Source organism: Amphibalanus amphitrite, unplaced genomic scaffold, assembly GCF_019059575.1.
Source record: "Amphibalanus amphitrite isolate SeventyFive unplaced genomic scaffold, NRLGWU_Aamphi_draft 000242F_arrow, whole genome shotgun sequence".
NCBI lineage: Eukaryota > Metazoa > Arthropoda > Thecostraca > Balanomorpha > Balanidae > Amphibalanus > Amphibalanus amphitrite.
The window spans coordinates 554,669-573,335 of NW_024881737.1; the positions used below are offsets into that span (position 1 = coordinate 554,669).

At 50.5% G+C, this 18,667-nt stretch overlaps 1 protein-coding gene across 1 annotated transcript; it reads left to right on the forward strand.

Annotated features, from left to right (window-relative positions):
- Positions 1–1,407: 1,407 nt before the first annotated feature.
- Positions 1,408–12,359, forward strand: LOC122386167. Its single transcript, XM_043375101.1, has 4 exons — positions 1,408–1,536; positions 8,903–11,551; positions 11,899–12,111; positions 12,192–12,359. Exons 1-4 carry the CDS (start codon positions 1,408–1,410, stop codon positions 12,357–12,359), a joined length of 3,159 nt encoding a protein of 1,052 aa, XP_043231036.1.
- Positions 12,360–18,667: the final 6,308 nt, after the last annotated feature.

Consider the following 18,667-nt stretch of genomic DNA (forward strand, 5'->3'; position numbering starts at 1 on the left):
TTAAATCTAATCCTAACGCCCTAACCGCAAAAAGATTATTTACAAAGCATCGCCAATTGAACTGTCATGACGTCATCTGACGTAGTTTGACGCGTCAATAGTGACCAGCGCCCCAAAAATGACACCATCTGGCCTGTTCCCCTCCCCTCTCATACTCATACTCATAATCCCACACCTCACTGCGCCGGACCGCGCGCGCGATGGCCGACGGATAGCGCTCCCCCCCAATACCAATGTAATGGTGAGCCATTAGCCTACACTGACTGTTACTGACCCGCCCCGGCTTCCCAATAACCCCTCTCCCTTCTATCCACAGACAAGGCCGGACCAGTCAGACCCATTAGTCTGCCTGCTCACCCTTACAGGCGCACCCCTGCCGCGCCGCTCGGTCGGGAGCGGAATATAGCGACCATCTCCCCTCCCCTTCCCTACCGAGTCACACTCCCACGACGTTAAATCCATTACCCTCTAATGGTGGCTCAGGTTAGACCCCAGGGAGTGGCATTTGAAATCCAGATCAGAGACATCCGATGGGTGAATGGGAGGTGAGTTGTCCATGACGGGGAGGCAGTCTTGATGAGGCGGACAGATGAGATGACTCACTTGACAGTTTGTTGATGGTTTGATGGTTGACACGTCGAGTCTCCGTCGCGGCAGCAGAGTCCCTCCGCTCCGGCAGGGGTGGGGTCGGCCAGCCTCAGACTGAGACGTGCCGGCCGACCCGCCGTCCAGATGAGCTCTCCCCCTCGTGGTCTGTCACCCGTGGTCTGATACCGCAGTCTGTTCCCCTCTCTCTTTCTGCATTGAGTTTTGTCCGCCTGTGATTTCCGGGCCGGAGATTCCGGGCGTCGCCAGGCCTCCCCGACCGGGGCAGAAAATTGGCGACATCCCGTCTCGCATCCGGAGTCGAGACTGTCACCCTCCGCCCTCCATTCCGCCGGAACGTGACGTCATCCTCACTTGCACGGCTCATCCGTCTCAGCTGTCTCCTGCCGGATGACGTTTTCACACTCGATTTTCGCCGGATGTCGGTCCCTGCCTGTGCCGGACGCGACGTTTTCGCACTAGCCAGCACCGGAGGGCAGGTGGTTCCGACTGCGCCGCGTTCGTCGGCGGTAGCTGCGCCGGCCCGGATGGGTGTGTTTGTACTCCACCCTTCGGCGAGCCTTTGATCTTCGCTTAATGGTGACCGGCCGACGAGTCGGGGATCGTTTGGTCGACCCCCTCCCCACGCCGGCTCAGCGCCGCGGCAGACAGTGCGATCGTCCTTACGTATAGAGTGTGAGAGATGTCTTTTTTATGTACGACAAAAAATGTTACAGCTTCCAGCTGTTACAGATGCATGGTGATGAGGGCGCTATGCGTTGCAAAGGGCGCCGGCTGGTCAGGAGGGCGCTGAACGCGAAGATGTCGCCGACAGGCGAGGAGGGCGCTAACAGGTCAGGAGAGCACTGCACGGTGATGAGGGCTGCGACAGATCTGGAGGACGCTGTCCGTGAAGAGGGTGCCGACAAGTCAGCAGGGCGCTGTATGGTGGTGAGAGCGCCGACAGGTCAGAAGGGCGCCGTGTGGTGAGGAGGATGCCATACGATGAGAAGGGCATTATACGAGTGAAGAGGGCGCTGACAGGCCAGGAGGATACTGTATAAAGAGGAGGTCGCGGACAGGTGAGGAAGGCGATGCACGGTCATGAGGGCGCCGACAGATCAGGAGGGCCCTCTACGGTGAAAAGGGCACCGACTTGTCAGGAGAGCGCTGAACGTAGAGGGCGTCGGTCTGGAGGGCTTTGTAATTTGTATGGTTTAGAGGCCGCTATACAGTGAGGAGGATGGCGACAGGTCAGGAGGACACTGTACGGTGAGGAGGGCGCTATAATACGATAAGGAGGGCGCTGACATGTGTGGACTTGTGAGGGCGAGACAGATAAGGAGGATGCTGTGTGATAATGCCCATGAGGGCGCCAATTGGTCTGCCCGGAGGGCTCCGAATGTGAAGAGGGCGCTGACAGGCCAGGAGAGCGCTGAAGGCCGAGAAGGGCGCCGAACAGACAGAAGGGCGCTAAAGGTGAGCCGAGGGCGCTAGATGGTCAGGAGATTGGGAGTGGATATCCGGCACTTCAGGATTGTGGGTGCATCTTCACCCACAAAGAGATATAAAATTGCATAGACTACTACATATCTATGTAGTAGTCTATGAAAATTGTAAACCTGGGCGCCAGTGCCGCATGTCACTGGCTGCGCCCCTGAGTCCTTTGTCTAGCGATTTTCGAAGTAGTACCTACCTACGTATCGCTCCGTAGCGCCTAGCGGCCTTGGGAGCTGCCGGTGACTACACGGCCTACGGGTCCCGATTCATGTGGGAATAACACCACAGGGCACCGCATCTTTTTCGAGATAAATGACCGTTCCGATGCGTGTCGCATTTTCCTGAGCATAACCTGGCGTTAACATAATATTAAGCGCCTGCAGGCCCCTCCTGCCTGCGGCTGACAGCTTTCTGACGAGCCACCTGGCGATCGCCAACTCAACCCTAATTACGGCGTTGTCCACTAGGTGGCGGGGTCATACGATCCAAGTTAGGACAAGGAATTCTCATAATTATTTTGTTAACATATTTTCCCCTTTTTAAAGTCATTTAACCCTCGCCCCGTTGGGGGGGGGGGGGCCATTTTGGCCCCCCCTGTGGTTTTTCCTGAATAGCAAGAAAACGGCGGCGCGCAGCGCCGCCAAATTTTCAGTACCTTTCCGGGCATCAATTTGACACCTTCACACCAAATTTCAAGTCTTAGGTCACCTTAGGTCAGGAGTTATTGAGGTCAAACTGAGGTCATGTTCGAGCAAAAATGAGCAAAAAACATGCAATCTTGAAACGCTCACCAAATCTACAGTTATCAAGCAATTTCAAAGTTCTTTATATATATGGTCTAATAGACAAAAAGCGGCGCTACAAAACTACCATCTCGGATTTTCAAAATTTTGGGTTTTTGACCCAAAAAAATTCAAAAAATTGATTTTTTTTTGAAAAACTAAAAAAAAAATCCAAAATTTTTCCGAATTTCGAAAAAACCGGAATATATGTGATAGTCCCTGCGCTCTTCTATATACATACCAAATTTCAGATCGATATCTCGTTTTTTGGGCCAAGTTATAGCGAAAAAACTGTTCAAAAATGATGACGTCAAATTTTTGAACTCCATTTTTAGCGATTTTAGACCTCGTACGGCAAAACAAAGACCACCATTGAACTCCCCGTGACGAGCTGCATCGATTCGATACCCATTTTATGCAAAAATATCAACTTTGAAATTTGACCTTATTTGACCTGACCTTGACCTGACCTTGACCTGACCTTGACCAAAACGTGACCTAAGCTGGTCCCAAAGGCTGCCTGACCCACATAATCGCATTTGTCATGTAAAATGGACCATAAAACATGTATCACACGACACTTTCATATTGTGACCCCCCAGTGACCTGACCTCAGTGACCTGACCTGGTATCAGTGACCTCAAGTAGCAAAATATGTGTTTGAAGAACATTTCCCCATCGATGATTTTCAATGAAATGCATTTTACTCGATTTTAGAACGCATTTCTTGAAATGCCTGTAAACGGTGAAAATTGGACCTTTGACCTGACCTGTGACGTCATCGGTTTGACCTAGGTCAATAAAATTGGGTCACAAGGTAGTTCCCTGATAGGGCTATCCAACACCGTTTGCCGCTTGTCGCTACGTTGCGTGGTTCTCGAGATCTTAGGGGGGGCCAAAATGGCCCCCCCCCCCAACGGGGCGCGTTGCTCGGCAGAGCCCAACGGGGCGCGGGTTAAAAGCGCTATTGCAGAAGTAATTTTTCGATTGGCAGCGATTGAAGCCGCCGCATCAGGGTCCAGATCGAGCCGGGGAGCGTATGCCCCGGTGACGTCACCGTAGTGTTGCAGATTTGTAACATTAGCGAGCCCGGACGATCTTACCTAACTTATACGGCCTTGGTTAGGTGAGCCTTCAGTAGGGGAGAGTGGGGTAATTTGGCCGGTGGTGTAAATTGGCCGCCCCCACCTGTACGAAAGCTGATAAAAGTGAATGAAATAACTTTAGTCTCTATTCATTTGTCATCGGCAGAACTAACTCGAGAACAAATGTCAAAACTTTCCCCCTCTTAGTTTTATTCAAAATTAATAAAACGTGGATTTCGTTAGAAAATGGTAACTTTCACTTCCGTTTAAAAATTTGTATAACATGTAGTATTTAGGCTATAAACGAATTCCAACATTATAGCGCCATTCTTGAGCGTGTTCAGCGGTTCCAAAAGCAATTTCATCTAGTTCTGTACAGCCATGACGACTTTATAGACAAAAATTTTCAGAATGGCAATGTGGGGTTATTTGGCCGGGACTAGCGGGGCAACTTGGCCGGTGCGCTCAGAGTCACTATGCTGGGACGGCCGAGTTATCATGGTCAATTATACCATAAAGGACATAATTCATGACCAACTTTGACTACCTTGATGCCATATTTCCTATTGGACAGCTGTAAGGGCATGTGACGTCATCAAAGTTTACCTAACGCTTTTTTGCTAATAAATACTTACAGAAAAAAGATACAGCAGCGCAAATGGTCTCATTGTGTTCAGCTCGTCAAGGCGCATCGAATGATATACATGATGACCTTGAACTCACGCAACCTTGAGGTCAAGCGACCTGAGGTAACGTGACCTGAAGCAAACCTTTGACCTTGACCTCTCGAGGTCAACACATACATGTTTCGATGCGGAATGACGAGAGGATTACGATGGTACTTTTAGTTGTGGCCTAGCTTGATTACTTCAAAAGCTATTCGTAAAAAACTGTCATCGCATCTAGAGCCGCTATTTTGACTATTTTCGACCCCTGTGACGGCTGAGTCAACCTCCAAAATGCTTCAAATGCGTCGTAGGACACGCGTCATTGCTGAATGTGAAGCTGACTCGCCTATAACAAAAATCATGGCCTCAAACTAACACCGGCCAAATTGCCCCACACCCCCGGCCAAATAACCCTGCTAGTGGGGTAATTTGGCCGCTTTGCAGACCTTTGTAATACGTCACAATTTCAATATAAGTAGTTACTCTATCATTTCAAGTTTACTGTCCACGAAAGTAAAATGTATGCCACACCTGTCAGCGTTGAGAAAATGCAGAAATGTGTTGTCGGTTTTTAGCTACATCGTTTTCTAAAAAAAGCGGCCAAATTACCCCACTCTCCCCTATACGTGCTTAATGCAGTGCGGTAACCGGCCCTTTGATACAACATGCAGTGATCGAGAAAAATCGGTATAAAATCAATACCGTTTGACCTTTTTCTGTCATTTCTTCTTGACAAGGATTAAAACATAAAAGATGAACGGGAAGAGATGATAGTAAAAGATATGCTGTAAAAAAGGAATAAAATAAAATAGTGTTGTAAAAGACACTGCGCTAAATAGATGTTATGTACTTCACAACATGCTTTTTAAAAGCGCCAGGAGCATCAGCAAAGAAATCTGCTTCTGGTGAGCTACGTAAAAAGGAGTTCGCCACGTGTGACAATCTCACAAACCTCGCTTCACAGTGTTCACACGTGGACAGGGTTCATAAAAAAGTTTGCTGGTGCGGACCGATCGGGTGGGTGCATGCATGCCGAAACTGCTGAGTAAGAGCCCGGAGTCATGACGTGAACCAAAGAGGTTTCGCATGAACATCAAATCGTGCTGGACTCTTCGGGATGATAGACGTGGCAGTCGGAAGTGGCTTAAGAGATCGGCATATGACAGCGATGAGATGTGTCGAGAGGACGTATGCGCACAAAGCCACATCAGAAACTTGTGCTGCACTCGATCCATCCGCACCGTGTGGGTTTCAGCCGCACCCGCCCATATCAATTTTCATATCAATTTCGCATCTTGCACAGAATATTGCCAACGAGAAAAATGTTAAAGATGTTCGGAATGATCGGAGATGACCAGTGCGTGTTTTGTAGGGTGTCCCAGAATTGATGGCGGTCTTCGAAAAGTTTGTTTACCTTAAGTTGAATATTTTGCAGTGATGTATTTTTCAAAAAATCATGTGCAGTGGCATGCGTGCTTATTGTTGCACGTGCTGACCTACTTTCTAGCATATAAAAACTCGTCGATGTCTCTATTAAGCATTTCTAAAAATCAATGACGCAAAGCCCTGAAGAGGGGGTGAGACTAAATGCTTACTTCGAAATCTAAGCTGTGTTGCGGCATTGGCGGTTATGTGCGGCGTGTATGCCGCATGATTAGTAAGCGGCGACCACTAAATTAAAGACTTAAACGCTCCAACCTGTTTTCAATGAATAACACTGCATACCAAAAATGCCAATCGCTCTCGTCATAAGATATTTAGATTTAAATAACTAATTTATCTGCATCATCATTTTGAACCAAATTAATGCTTTCAACTTAGTACTCACTCATTCCTTCCTTCGTTGGCTCCAATGTCCAAACAGTACTTCGATTGTCTGGAAATCGTATGCCAAATCCCGCACCTGTATACGACTGGTGCATATAAAGGCCGATGTAAGAATTTCAATAGGCTCTCGCATGCGATTTCCTGGCTACCCAAAAAGTCTGTTTCAGTCATGCTATCAAAACATGGTATGTCAGCCCTCTCACCAGCTTGTAGTGCCCCTGACCGTCACCGACTCCCTTCCCTCCTTAAAAGCCTAGTTTCCCTCCATCATCTCTACTAGATTTAGGTGATGCTCCGACAAATTCACAAACAAGACCGAACTTGTTCGGAGTTCGGACTGTGAGTTAGCCCTCGCCCTTTAGGGGAGGGGGGTCGAACGGACTCCCCTCAGTTTTTCGCAAATAACTCGCGTAAAAAGCGGCCGATCACGACGTAACTTTTAGTACCCTCGTGTTGATCAATTTTACACCTACCCTGAAAATTTCATGACCCTGACGCAAATAACCTTTGACCTGTGACCTACTTTTCGAGACCATGTTTGGCCGGAACCGCGATTCAACGTATGTCGGCTCGCATTAGCAGCGCGTTTGCAGTCTTTTCGTGGTTTCAAGCGTTCAAACATGTGATATGATGTTGCCCCCATGCATTAGGGTGGGTGTCAAGGTCACCTGAAGGTCAGGTCAGGTCATTGACCTTTGGTGACCTCGGTTCTTTTTTTCGAGTTTGACATGTTTCTAGGCCAGTTTTTTTCGAGCTGAATTCGAATTAAGCAGCCACATGAACGTTTACAAAGTAGTTTGGTGCCTTCGTAACATGTTACGAGGCTGTCAGAGGCGGTTGACACCTACTACAAATACCTGGCAGGACCACTACTGGTTGACCTGGCCTGACCTAACCCGACCTGGCCTAAATGAATGAAGACATCATCTGTGATCAAAACTAGCATGATATTCGTGATCAGCACCCCGAAAAACCCCATAGCAGCCACACTACGACGTTCTAACAGGTCCCAATTTTCCCGCCTTTTGGGTTATTGACCTGACCTGGAAGGTCAACCGATGACCTAGGACCTTAAAATTGGGTATCATCGGCTTTCTCTCGTCACGGGCAACACGCTCGTTTTTTCCGCGAAGCTCTAGCTTGATCAGGAGCGAAACGGCAAGGGGTTATACCTTATATTTTCGCGGCTGGAAAAACACCAATACGGGCGAGGGTCAAGTTGAAAGTATTAATTTGGTTCAAAACAATGATGTAGATAAGTTAGTTATTTAAATCTAAATATCCTATGACGAGAGCGATGGACATTTTTGGTATGCAGTGTTATCCATTGAAAACAGGTCAAAGCTATTGAGTTTTTAATTTAGTGGTCGCCACTTACTAATCATGCGGCATACACGCCGCACATAACCGCCAATGCCGCAACGCAGCTTAGATTTCGAAGTAAGCATTTAGTCTCACCCCTGAAGAGGTGTCCAGCATGCGCCGGGAGCACTCTTTGGCAGTGCGCTCCCGGGCCGTCGGCATGGTTATCGGCGGCATGAAGCCAGGGCAAGTCGCTCAAGACCTGGATATTCCAAAACGGTCGCTGGAACGCTGGCTTGCCCAGGGTTTATTGAGTGAAGGGTAGGACGAACTTTGGTAGGAATTTCTAGTATAACTACTAGAAAACCTACTATAAGTGGTCGGGACTAGCATAGTTCAAACTAGAATATGGTAGCGCTTATGGTTGGCAGTCGTGACGCGCACGTGACAATAATTTCTTAAATTTCTTAAATAACAGGTTTTAGGGGCGATTAGTGCGCAGATACATTCAATTAGCTATTAATAATTGATTACGCAAACATTCGAGATTCCACATCATTCAATTCTAGCCGAAATCACACGGCGCTCCCAGGATTCGAACTCACGACCCTCGGATCCGTAGCCCGGTACGCTACCGACTGCGCTACCGAGGACGGCGCGCCGACGATCGGAGAGGCGGATCGCGGGTGCTGGCGTGCAGAGAAATCTTTACCCTGTACGCCGTAGAAGATCGGCTGGGTTTCGTGAAAAATGGTAGAGGAATTGTCGAAAGAAAATTCATCGATCTATCATTTGAGACTAAGAACCATTGATTCCTTCAAAGTTTGACCGAGATATTGCTCGCCGAAAACAGGCCATTTAACATGTAAACCCTATGGGCTGGTAGGAAATGTACGCCGTGGAGCAGCAGTGCTACCAACTAACTTCGGCGGGGGCCGGGCTTGCCCTTCACCGTGCTGGCAAAGGGCTTGAGAACCAGGAAGGACGTGGTCGCAAGTCCACCATCACACGCGTCGCCAAAATCGTCATCGCGAAGTCCGCCTTCAAGCGGGGGTATTCAACCAGAAAACTGCCCAACAAGCTTTCACAGCGAGGTCATCCGGTATCAAAGTCCTCTGTACACCGTTATTTGAGGACCTGTCTTGGTCTCAAGCCTCTCAAGCCGCAACTGCAGCCTAAGCTGTCCCCAGAACAGAGGCGCCGCCGTCTGGAGCTCGCCAAACCATGCCAGGAAGACCATGCCATCAAACTCAGCTCACGCCGCGCCGGGAAGACCTGCGAGTGCGGCGACACCAAGGAAGGGTTCTGCTCCCCCTTCTCCCGCCGCGAGCTACAACACGCCCTCTCCAAGCTGAAGCCCGGAAAGAGCCCCGGCCCGGACATGGTGTCCAACGACATGCTCCGACAACTGAGCCCTACCGGCGAGACGGAGCTGCTCCGGGTCCTAAACCGTAGCTGGACCGAAGGCACGGTCCCCGCCAGCTGGCGCGCCGCAGAGATAGTCGCCATCCCCAAGAAGGGCAAGTCGCCGGCCCTCCCAAGCAGCTACCGGCCAATCAGCCTCCTCAACACCATCAGCAAGCTCGCCGAGAGACTGGTGCAGAACCGGCTCCAACACTGGCTGGAGCGACACAAGAAGCTGAACCCGAACCAGGCCGGCTTCCGCAAGGGACACAGCACGATCGACCAGCTCTTCCGAGTCACCCAATCGATCTTCGACGCCTTCGAACAACCGAAGCACCATCGCGCCATCCTAGTCTTGCTAGACTTCGCCAAGGCCTACGATCGTGTATGGCGGGACGGCCTGTTCCACAAGATGGAGAAGATGGGCATCCCTGGCTGCGCCACGCGGTGGGTGAAGGCCCTGCTCACGGACAGGCGTGCTCGGGTCAGGTGGGGAAACGCCCGCTCATCACAGCGCGTCTTCCAAGAGGGCCTCCCGCAGGGCAGCGTGATGGCGCCGCTACTGTGGCTGATCTATTGCAATGACCTCGATGAAGACATCAACACCAACACCACCCGCTCTCTCTACGCGGACGATACCGCCCTCCTGGCTACTGGACCTTCGCTGCAGGCGTGCGCCGACCAGCTGCAACCGGATCTGGACCAAGTCGCCCGCTGGCTGGACAAGTGGAAGGTCGAGGCCAGCCCAAGCAAGTGCGTCTTCACCACCTTCTCGCTACACGCCAAGGAGGTCAACGGAAAGGTCGTCCCGACACTGACCTTCAAAGGCGACCAGCTCGCGCACGAGAAGAACCCGACCTTCCTGGGGCTGACCCTGGACAGCCAGCTCACCTTCACCAACCACATCGAGGAAGTGAAGAAGAGGATGGCACAGCGCCGATGCTGTCTGACAGCTCTGGCGGGCAGGTCATACGGCTGTGACCAAGCCACGCTGCGCGCGGCCTACATCGCGTACATCCGCAGCGTGGCCGACTACGGAGCTGCCCTCTACTCCACCCACGCTGCACCCTCCGTGCGGGCCCGGCTCGAGGCAGAGCAGCACAAGTGCGCCAGAGTGATCACTGGCTGCATCCGCCTCACAAACTCGGAGACCCTCATCACCGAGGCCGGCCTGCCACCACTCGCAGTGAGAGGCTGGGAAATAGCAGCAATGGAGCAGGAGCGACTCGCCAGACTGCCGCCAGGAGACCCCGCCAGAGCCCTCACCGAGCGACACGTCCGCCCACGCCTCAAGCACAGGGCTCATGAGGCCTGGCAGCGAGCGCACACTGAGGCCAGAAGACGCGGCGAACCGCCGCCGGACCCCCCGAGCGAGGACACGGCGCTGCCCTTCAAACCGTGCTTCCGGCGGGTCAGTCAGTGGATGGCCAAGGAGGCGGGTCTAGCGGACCTCCCACGGGAACCGCTGGCCCTGGTCCCGGAACAGCCGCCGTGGACCAACCCAGCAGACGCGGTCACCTTCCGCCTCTCCCTCCCGCGCGTCACCAGAAGAGACGACCCACCCGCCGTGAGGAAAGCTGCCGCCCTCGAGGCCATAGCCATGGTCAACCCGGACTGCACCATCTGGTCCGACGGCTCCGCCAAGTCCGGCACCAGGGACGGAGGCGGCGGTGCGCTGATCCAGCTGCACCGGGAGAACCGCGAAGTGGAGACATTGGTACCGGCGGGCTCGGTCTGCAGCAGCATGCGGGCCGAACTCGCAGCGATGTTGGCGGCGTTCACCTGCCTGCTGGCACAACCGGGAGAGACCAGGAGCCGCATCAAGACATGCCTGCTGTGCACCGACTCCCTCTCCGGCCTTCAGTTACTCCAGCGCGGACCGGAGGCCCAGAAGCTGGTCCTCGCCGAGCGCGTCTGGGCCGCGATGGGCTCACTGGGGGAACAGAACACGGCCATCATCCTCCAGTGGGTCCCAGGCCATGCCGACATCGCCGGCAACGAGGCGGCAGACAGGCTGGCTAACCGTGCGGCGGCCGAGTGTGCCCAATCGGAGACGCCCATCGATCTGGCCAGCGCCCGAACCGCCATACGGCAGCGCGCCAGGGAAATGCAGGCCACGCGTGCACACCGGCACCCGCACCCCCAGCCCACGCCTGGACTCCAAGACCTCCCGCGCTGGGGGCAAGTGACCGTGTCGCAGCTGCGGACCGGCTACTGCCCCCTGGCACGAGCGACGCTCCACCGTCTGGAGCTCACCCCGGACCCTCTCTGCCGGGAGTGTGGTGCCGAGGACACCGTTCGCCACCTCCTCACCGAGTGCCCAGCATTCGCCACCACGAGACGCCGGCTCTGGGGGGACCCCTGCCATCCCTCGACGAGGTCCTCTCCGGGCCGGCCGGCAAGATAGTTGAATACATTCGGCGGGTGGGGCGGTCCGAGCCGCCGCTCGACCAGCCCCCGTCCGACGCGCCTGCGGGCGCGTCCACGTGACGTGCGACGAAGAAGAAGAAGCTCGCCAAACAGCACTCCAGCTGGACCATTGACGACTGGAGACGGGTCATTTTCAGCGACGAGTCGCCCTACCAGCTACACCACCCACCCAACCGCCAAAACGACCGAGTTTGGGCCCATGGCTCTTTTGACGTCATCCCAACGGAAACTGTCAAGCATCCGACCAAGGTCATGGTGTGGGGCGCGATGAGCTTCCGGGGGCTGTCTGATCTGCACGTGGTCCCCTGCGGCCAGACTGTCACCGCCAGCTACTACCAGGACAACATCCTCGAGACGGCCCTGAAGTCGGCGTTGAGCAGAACCCGTGAGAACGGCCCTCCGACAAAGGTCAAACTCCACCCTGACATGTCCAAGGTCATCTTCCAGCAAGACGGCGCCCCGGCTCACACCGCCGGCACGAGCCAGCCGTGGTGCGAGGAGCACCTCCCGGACTTCTGGCGGAAGGAGGTGTGGCCACCCAACAGCCCGGACCTGTCTCGCCGTCTCCTATCCTGTCTCCTATCGAAAACCTCTGGGCCATCGTCCAGAACAAGATGGACGAGATACCAGCTGCGACCTCCAGGGACGGCCTGGTAGACAGCCTCAAGCTCGCCTGGAGGAAGATCCCGCGCGAGACGCTGGACAACCTGATCAGTGGCATGCCAGAACGCATGCAGGCGTGTGTGAAGGAGAGGGGCGGATACATTGGTAAATAAACCGTGTCACCATGCCGACTGGTTTTTGCCACAGGGGCGATGATTTAGACCGCCATCAATTTTGGGACACCCTGTAAACGAGCTGTAGAAACAGCATCACATTTATTTGTACATTGCCCAAAAGTTGAGGCTTTTTGGGATGAAGTATGGAGAGCTTTAAAAGAGGAAACCGGTCATATAACAATATGGAGCAGGGAGCTATCTCCTCGTAAGATATTGTTTGGTGTTGATTCAGACAAACATTATGGTTTAACCTTCGCCCCAATGCAGTGGGGGGGGGGGGGCATATGTTACCACCCTGTCGCGTTTTTTGCGTGTGAATAAAAAACCGCGGCGCGTAGCGCCGCGCCGCTTGGGATAGCTTTTGGTACATCAATTTTGGACAATGTCTGAAATTCTTGACCCCAGGTCATGTCAGGTCAGGTCACCAGGTCAAGCTAACTGACCAAGCCTAAAAAAGTTTGCAATCATGTCCAGCCTGCAGTGTTTGTCAGAAAGGTTTCAAACTTGGTGGATTGCATGCTGTTATAGACGCCTACAATTTGTATATCTCTGATTTTTTATATCCATGACCTAAGGTCAGTTCAGTGGCGTGACCTTTCCATTACAAGTCAATGGAGAAAAATGAAAATGCCTCTAGATCCGTGTGTACGCATAGGAACAGTCCAAATATTTCAGAATCACAATGATTTAGGCCACTCGTGATTTTTGTCATTTTTGCTGATAGCCTCTAGAAAGGTCATCCGAGGTCATTTGAGGCTACAAACAGTTTTTTGCCAATAACTCGCGATTGGAAAGAGATAGAACGCTGGGGATGGTCTCATTGTGTTTTTCTTGTTGAGACGCATCGACTGATATGCAACATGACCTTTTCCGGTCAGGACCTTGACCTGAGGTCAAATTTTCAAGTTGACCTTTCAAGGTCAAATTATAGTTCATTCGACGCGTCTCGGCGAGGGGAACACGATTCTGGCAATAGAAATGTCGTGGCTTTTTGTAGTCGAGAGTTATTGTCGAAAAAAACCTTTTGTAAAAACAGCTATTTTTGGAGTTTTTGCCCTCTGGAGGCAAAAACCGTTGACCTGAGGTCAATATTGAGAATAACCTTTCAAAAGAAGAGTTCAAAAGCTATCGATTGCACTTCCATGCGTTTTTCTAGCTACCATAGTTCCTGAGATAGCGGCATATTTTCTGAAAAATATAATGACAATTGGCAAATTTTGACCTTTGATGACCTCTGGTCACCTCAATATTGCTCTAAGGTGAAAAATTACTGAAATACTTTCAACCGTACGCATTGAGAGCTATTAACTGCTTTTTACCGCGTCTTTCTAGCCCTCTTAGTTTTTGAGTTAGAGGTGGGTGGTAACATATGCCCCTTTCCCCCACTAGGGCGAAGTTGGCTGAGACCGCCACTGGGGCGAGGGTTGAACCTATTGCTATTACTGGTCAAATCTTTTATATGGAAACAAAGTAAAAAAGGAAATGATGTAACGGTGCGGTTGTTTTTGATTCATTTACAGACGTTTTTTAATGTGCAGGTAGGTGTACTCACCACTGTAGAATCTCACTCACCACGGTAGGTGTACTCACCACTGTAGAAATCACGTAGGTCTAGCTTATCGCGACGGATTTCTGCAGCCTCCCACACATGCATCAGCAGAAGAGGGAACTTGTCAGCTATGTAGTTGACCAGTCCACTCTTGGTGTTGTGCACAATGCGTCGTCCTTCTTCAGGTACCTCATCGAAGTGGTGCAGCTGCGTGAAGAGCATACTCATATGTTACGGCAATGTGTCAACTTAGGCAGCGTGCAAACTGCCCGGGTAGTATGCAAACTATTCAACACATTGGGCAGCATGCAATTATGCACACTGGCCAAAAACCTGGACAGTTTGCATGCTGCCCAGTTTGTCCGTTCAAGCTTCAAGCCTCACACTTATAGGACGCAGGTCGAACGAAATCCCCCCTCGGTTTTTCGCAAATAACTAAAATAAAAAATAAAATAATAACAAATAAAAATATAATAAAGGTAGGTGTAAAATTGATCAATGCGAGGGTACTGAAATTTTCGTCGCGATCGGCCGCTTTTTACGCGAGTTATTCGCGAAAAACCAAAAAAAAAAAACTACACATGCGAGGGTTAAAACTAAATTGATATATTTCGATATTGCACCGTCATCAGAATAATAATTCTTATTCTGATGACGGTGCAATATCGACATATATCAATTTAGTTTTAATTATATCAAATTGCAACATACAACATGAGCATAAGGTTATTCACTCTATTTACATTAAACCCGCGCCGGGCCGGTGCTCTGAGATTCCGCGCCGGGCCGGGGGGGGGGGTGTCTGAACACCCCCCCCTTCTAACTCGGCTCCTGGGCCACGTAGCGACACGCGGCAAGCGGCAATCGAAAGAACGTCCAAAATAAGGACGAAAACACTTCAGTCATTTTTTGGGTCAGGTCAAAGGTCAGGTCACCAGAGGTCACCAAAGGTAAAATGTTGACTATTTCAACATTTTGGAAACTGCCAACGGCTATCTCGGGAACCCATAGAGCTACAGCGCCGCGGAAAAGCGCATTCGATAGCCCTTTCACAGGCCTTTCTGATTAATGCCCTCAGGTTTGAGCTCAGGTCAACGGTTTAGCCTCCAGAGGGCAAAAACTCCAAAAATAGCCGTTTTAACGAAAAGCGTTTTTTCAGCGATACCTTTTGACTCAAAAGAGCCATGACATTACGTTTGGCAGCATCGTGTTCCTCTCGTCGAGACGCGTCGAATGAACTATAATTTGACCTTGAAAGGTCAACTTGAAAATTTGACCTCAGGTCAAGGTCATGACCTGACTGAAAAAGGTCATGTTGCATATCAGTCGATCCGCAACGTCGAGCCGAACACATCTCAGGCGTTTTCAGCGCTCTAGCACGCCTCTATCAGAAGTTATTAGCGAAAAACTGTTACTTGTTAGATTCTGTTCGTGACCTGAGATGACCTCGGGGACATAACGAGGGTTCACAGTTGTCATTTTCCGGTTCAGTGTGTCAATTTTACCTACATCTCGATGTTTGAGAGTGCCTAGAATGGCGTTCGTGCAAAACAGACGCTTTTCAATTTTCTCCCATTGACAATTACCAGTAAAACGCCTTTTGGGCGAAGAACGAGCGAGCGAGATAGTGAGCCCTGCACGTGCAGAAGGGCGAGAGGGTACTTCCAACGGGCTTGTGCAAAGCACCCTTCTAAACGGTCGCTAGCGGTGTACCAAATTTGAACGCAATCGGCCCAGCCGTTCCTGAGATCTGGAAGCGGCATTCTGCACGTGTGCACGTGCAAACGGGGTCCAAAATGACTTTTGCACGGCACCCTACTAACCGGTCCCCAACCGTGTACCAAATTTGAGCGCAATCGGCCCAGCCTTTCTCGAGATCTGGAAACGCCCCCTGCACGTGCGCACGTGCAGTAGCACCCTAACCGCAACACATGGGAATGCATTGCCTGGTGGGTGCCTACCTGTATGCCAAGTTTCAGCGAAATCGCCCCAGTAATTACCGAGTTATTGAAATGGGAACAAATTTGGCACCTCTTATTGTTGTATTTTGCACGTGCAGTGGGGGTCACTCACATAGATGAAGAGTATCCGACCTCTGGTAGAAGGGATGCAGCTACCCTATAACAATGACCGCAAGACAATCGCTCAAGCCGCTGCTGAGATATGGACCTCTCAAAATCATTACTTTTGCAAAACTGCTTGAACACCCTTGACTTTTCACGTGGCACGTGCCACGGCGGTCACTGAGATGTATCAAAAGTAGTCAATTACGGGGTAGAAGGGATGGGGCTACCCAGCAAAAAAGACCGCAGGCCATTCGGTCCAGCGGTTGCTGAGATATAAGCCTCTCAAAAGCGTTACAGGCCGGGCCGGGCCGGGCCGGGCCGGGCCGCTCATACTGGGATTTTTCCGTTATATTGAAAAGACTTCGCTTCGCTCGCTGCGCTCGCTCGCTCGTAATAATGGAGAGGCCGCAAAATTGACCTGACCTTAGGTCACCGTTATCAAAATTCCGAGATAACCATTTTATAGATACTGTTGTTCGTATCAATCGCTGAAATTTTCAAGGCAATCGATCAATCGGTGTAGCTATGACGAACATTCTTATTTTTTCTGAGGTGAGGTCACTTGGCGTGACCTGGTGACCTGACCTAAGGCGACCTGGGTCTGACATTTTCACAACATGTGCGTAAAAGATGCAACAACAGGTGTGCCAAAAACGCCGCCGTTTTTGAGATACCTGCAAGAACCTCAGGGGGGGGGGTTCAAACACCCCCGGCCCGGCGCGGGTTCATCATTCTCAGATTTCAGAAATACCACTTCTTACCTCCAAGAGGTTAAAAACGGCAATGTATTGGGCGAATCGGCTCACCTTAAATTAAAATCTAGTCTTATTTGTCGCAATGTCAAACACATCTGGTAAACACCTTGGCGATCTGGTAAAAACTATTGGAATTGCTCTCTTGCTCTCTAGCGCTGTCAGTTTATATTTTTGAAACGAATGTCTCCGGATTATGTGGTTTTAGCATATAACGAACAAAACTGCTATCCCAACTCCATTCCTCATGTTAGAATGAGGAATGGAGTTGGGATTCCTTTAATCTTTGGTGACCTCTAGCCCTCGCCCGCACATGCCATTTTCCCATCCTAGAACGCACATGGGGGGTGGGTGGTTGCCACCCCCCCGCGCCATTTCGTTCCTGTTGGAGATAGAGCTTAGCAGTAAAGACCAAAAAGATTCTTTGGGAAGAGACGAATCCAATGATACCCAGTTTTACCTTCTCAGGTCAGTCATTGACCTTCCAGGTCAGGTCAAACTAAAAAATGTTGCTGTTTTGGGTCACCGTTGGATATCAAGTGCGCTGCTTATCAAATACCGATGACGATGCTGTTTTCTGGTGCCAAGCCAGCTAGAACCTCTTTGTCACACTATCCGACCAGAATTTTGCTGCTGAGGTCATTTCAGGTCAAGTTAGGTCAAGGTCAATTATATGTGTTTGTATGTCTGTGTGCGTCTGTGTGTATACTGATGTGTGCACCGATTGTTTTTGGGTCCATATCACATGAAATCATGATCTGAGAAGCTTTTACCAAAAATGCAGTCAAAAAACTTCACAAAAAGTAAATTCAGCTTGCCTAAAACGCAATTATCTTAGATGACCTAGGTTGACCTTGACCCTGACCTTGACCCCTGTACATCGTCGAACAACATGTTCCATGATAGGTGGGAGGTAAGACTGGCAAAAAAGGCCGAAATCAGGGTGTCAAAAGCTCACAAGGCCCATAGCAAACGCAAGATGTTGAGAATTGGCCATTTGGGTCATGACGTGACCTGAAAAACAAGGTCATACGAGGGGGTATCGAAAAGTTCTGATCATCACCATGAATTAGATGTGATAGAAATTTGATTTTTTTTTTATATGATGTTCATTACTTCTTTACAAGTCACAACACACGACTGCAAACTTATTGCGTCGTTTCTTGAGCTGCCTCAGGCGATCATTGTAGGACCTTCGCACTCTCCCGGAAATCACTGTTCCACCTCATCAATGACGTCATTTCTGTCCTTAAATCACCGGCCATACTATGGATTCTTCATCTACCGTAACAATCAAGAGTCAGTTAATACCCGGTCAGGTGAATTTCTTAGATGCGGTAAGATTTAATGTCCTCATCATGTTGTTTCTTCAATTGCAGCTCAGGACGAATGGGCGGGGGCGCTGTCGGTGCGGATAAAACATCTTTCTTGGGCTTTTTTTACGGCGATTCTGCTTGAGGCCATCTCGAAACCTCTTCAAAAGTGTGCAGCATTGCTTGCTTATCATTATCCGACCATCATCAAGACAGTCGGTGATGACTATCCTACGACAGATCCAGAGCACTGATAGCATTGACCTTCCATATCGGTTTCTGCATCTTCGCCTTTTAAGAAGGACAGATGTGCCTTGCTTATACTTCTTGGTCATCTTTTTGTCTCTGGATCATACACATAGACCCAGCATTCGTCACAAGTCATCAAATGATCGAAGATGTCTTCAATTTCCTAAAAAAGGACTAGTTTTCATTTCGAAAGGCCAAGACGCATTTTTCTCTTGAACAAAGTAGACACACGAACTTCTAAGCGGGCTGACTCCTTTATCGTCTGTAGTACTTTGCTGATAATATTTTCAGGCACTGCCAGCATTGAGACCTTTCTGTTGCACAATCATCTGAAAGGTCACACGACGATCTGTAAGGATGGGGTCCCCCACTTCCT

What these genes read in the sequence shown, in the direction of transcription:
- LOC122386167 (XM_043375101.1), top strand. Translation starts at nt 1,408, where the DNA reads ATGTCGCCGACAGGCGAGGAGGGCGCTAACAGGTCAGGAGAGCACTGC. An exon ending in GGTCCTCTCCGGGCCGGCCG is followed by an intron (nt 11,552 to 11,898) that starts GCAAGATAGTTG and finishes CCCTGCGGCCAG; the next exon opens with ACTGTCACCGCCAGCTACTA. An exon ending in CGGACTTCTGGCGGAAGGAG is followed by an intron (nt 12,112 to 12,191) that starts GTGTGGCCACCC and finishes GCCATCGTCCAG; the next exon opens with AACAAGATGGACGAGATACC.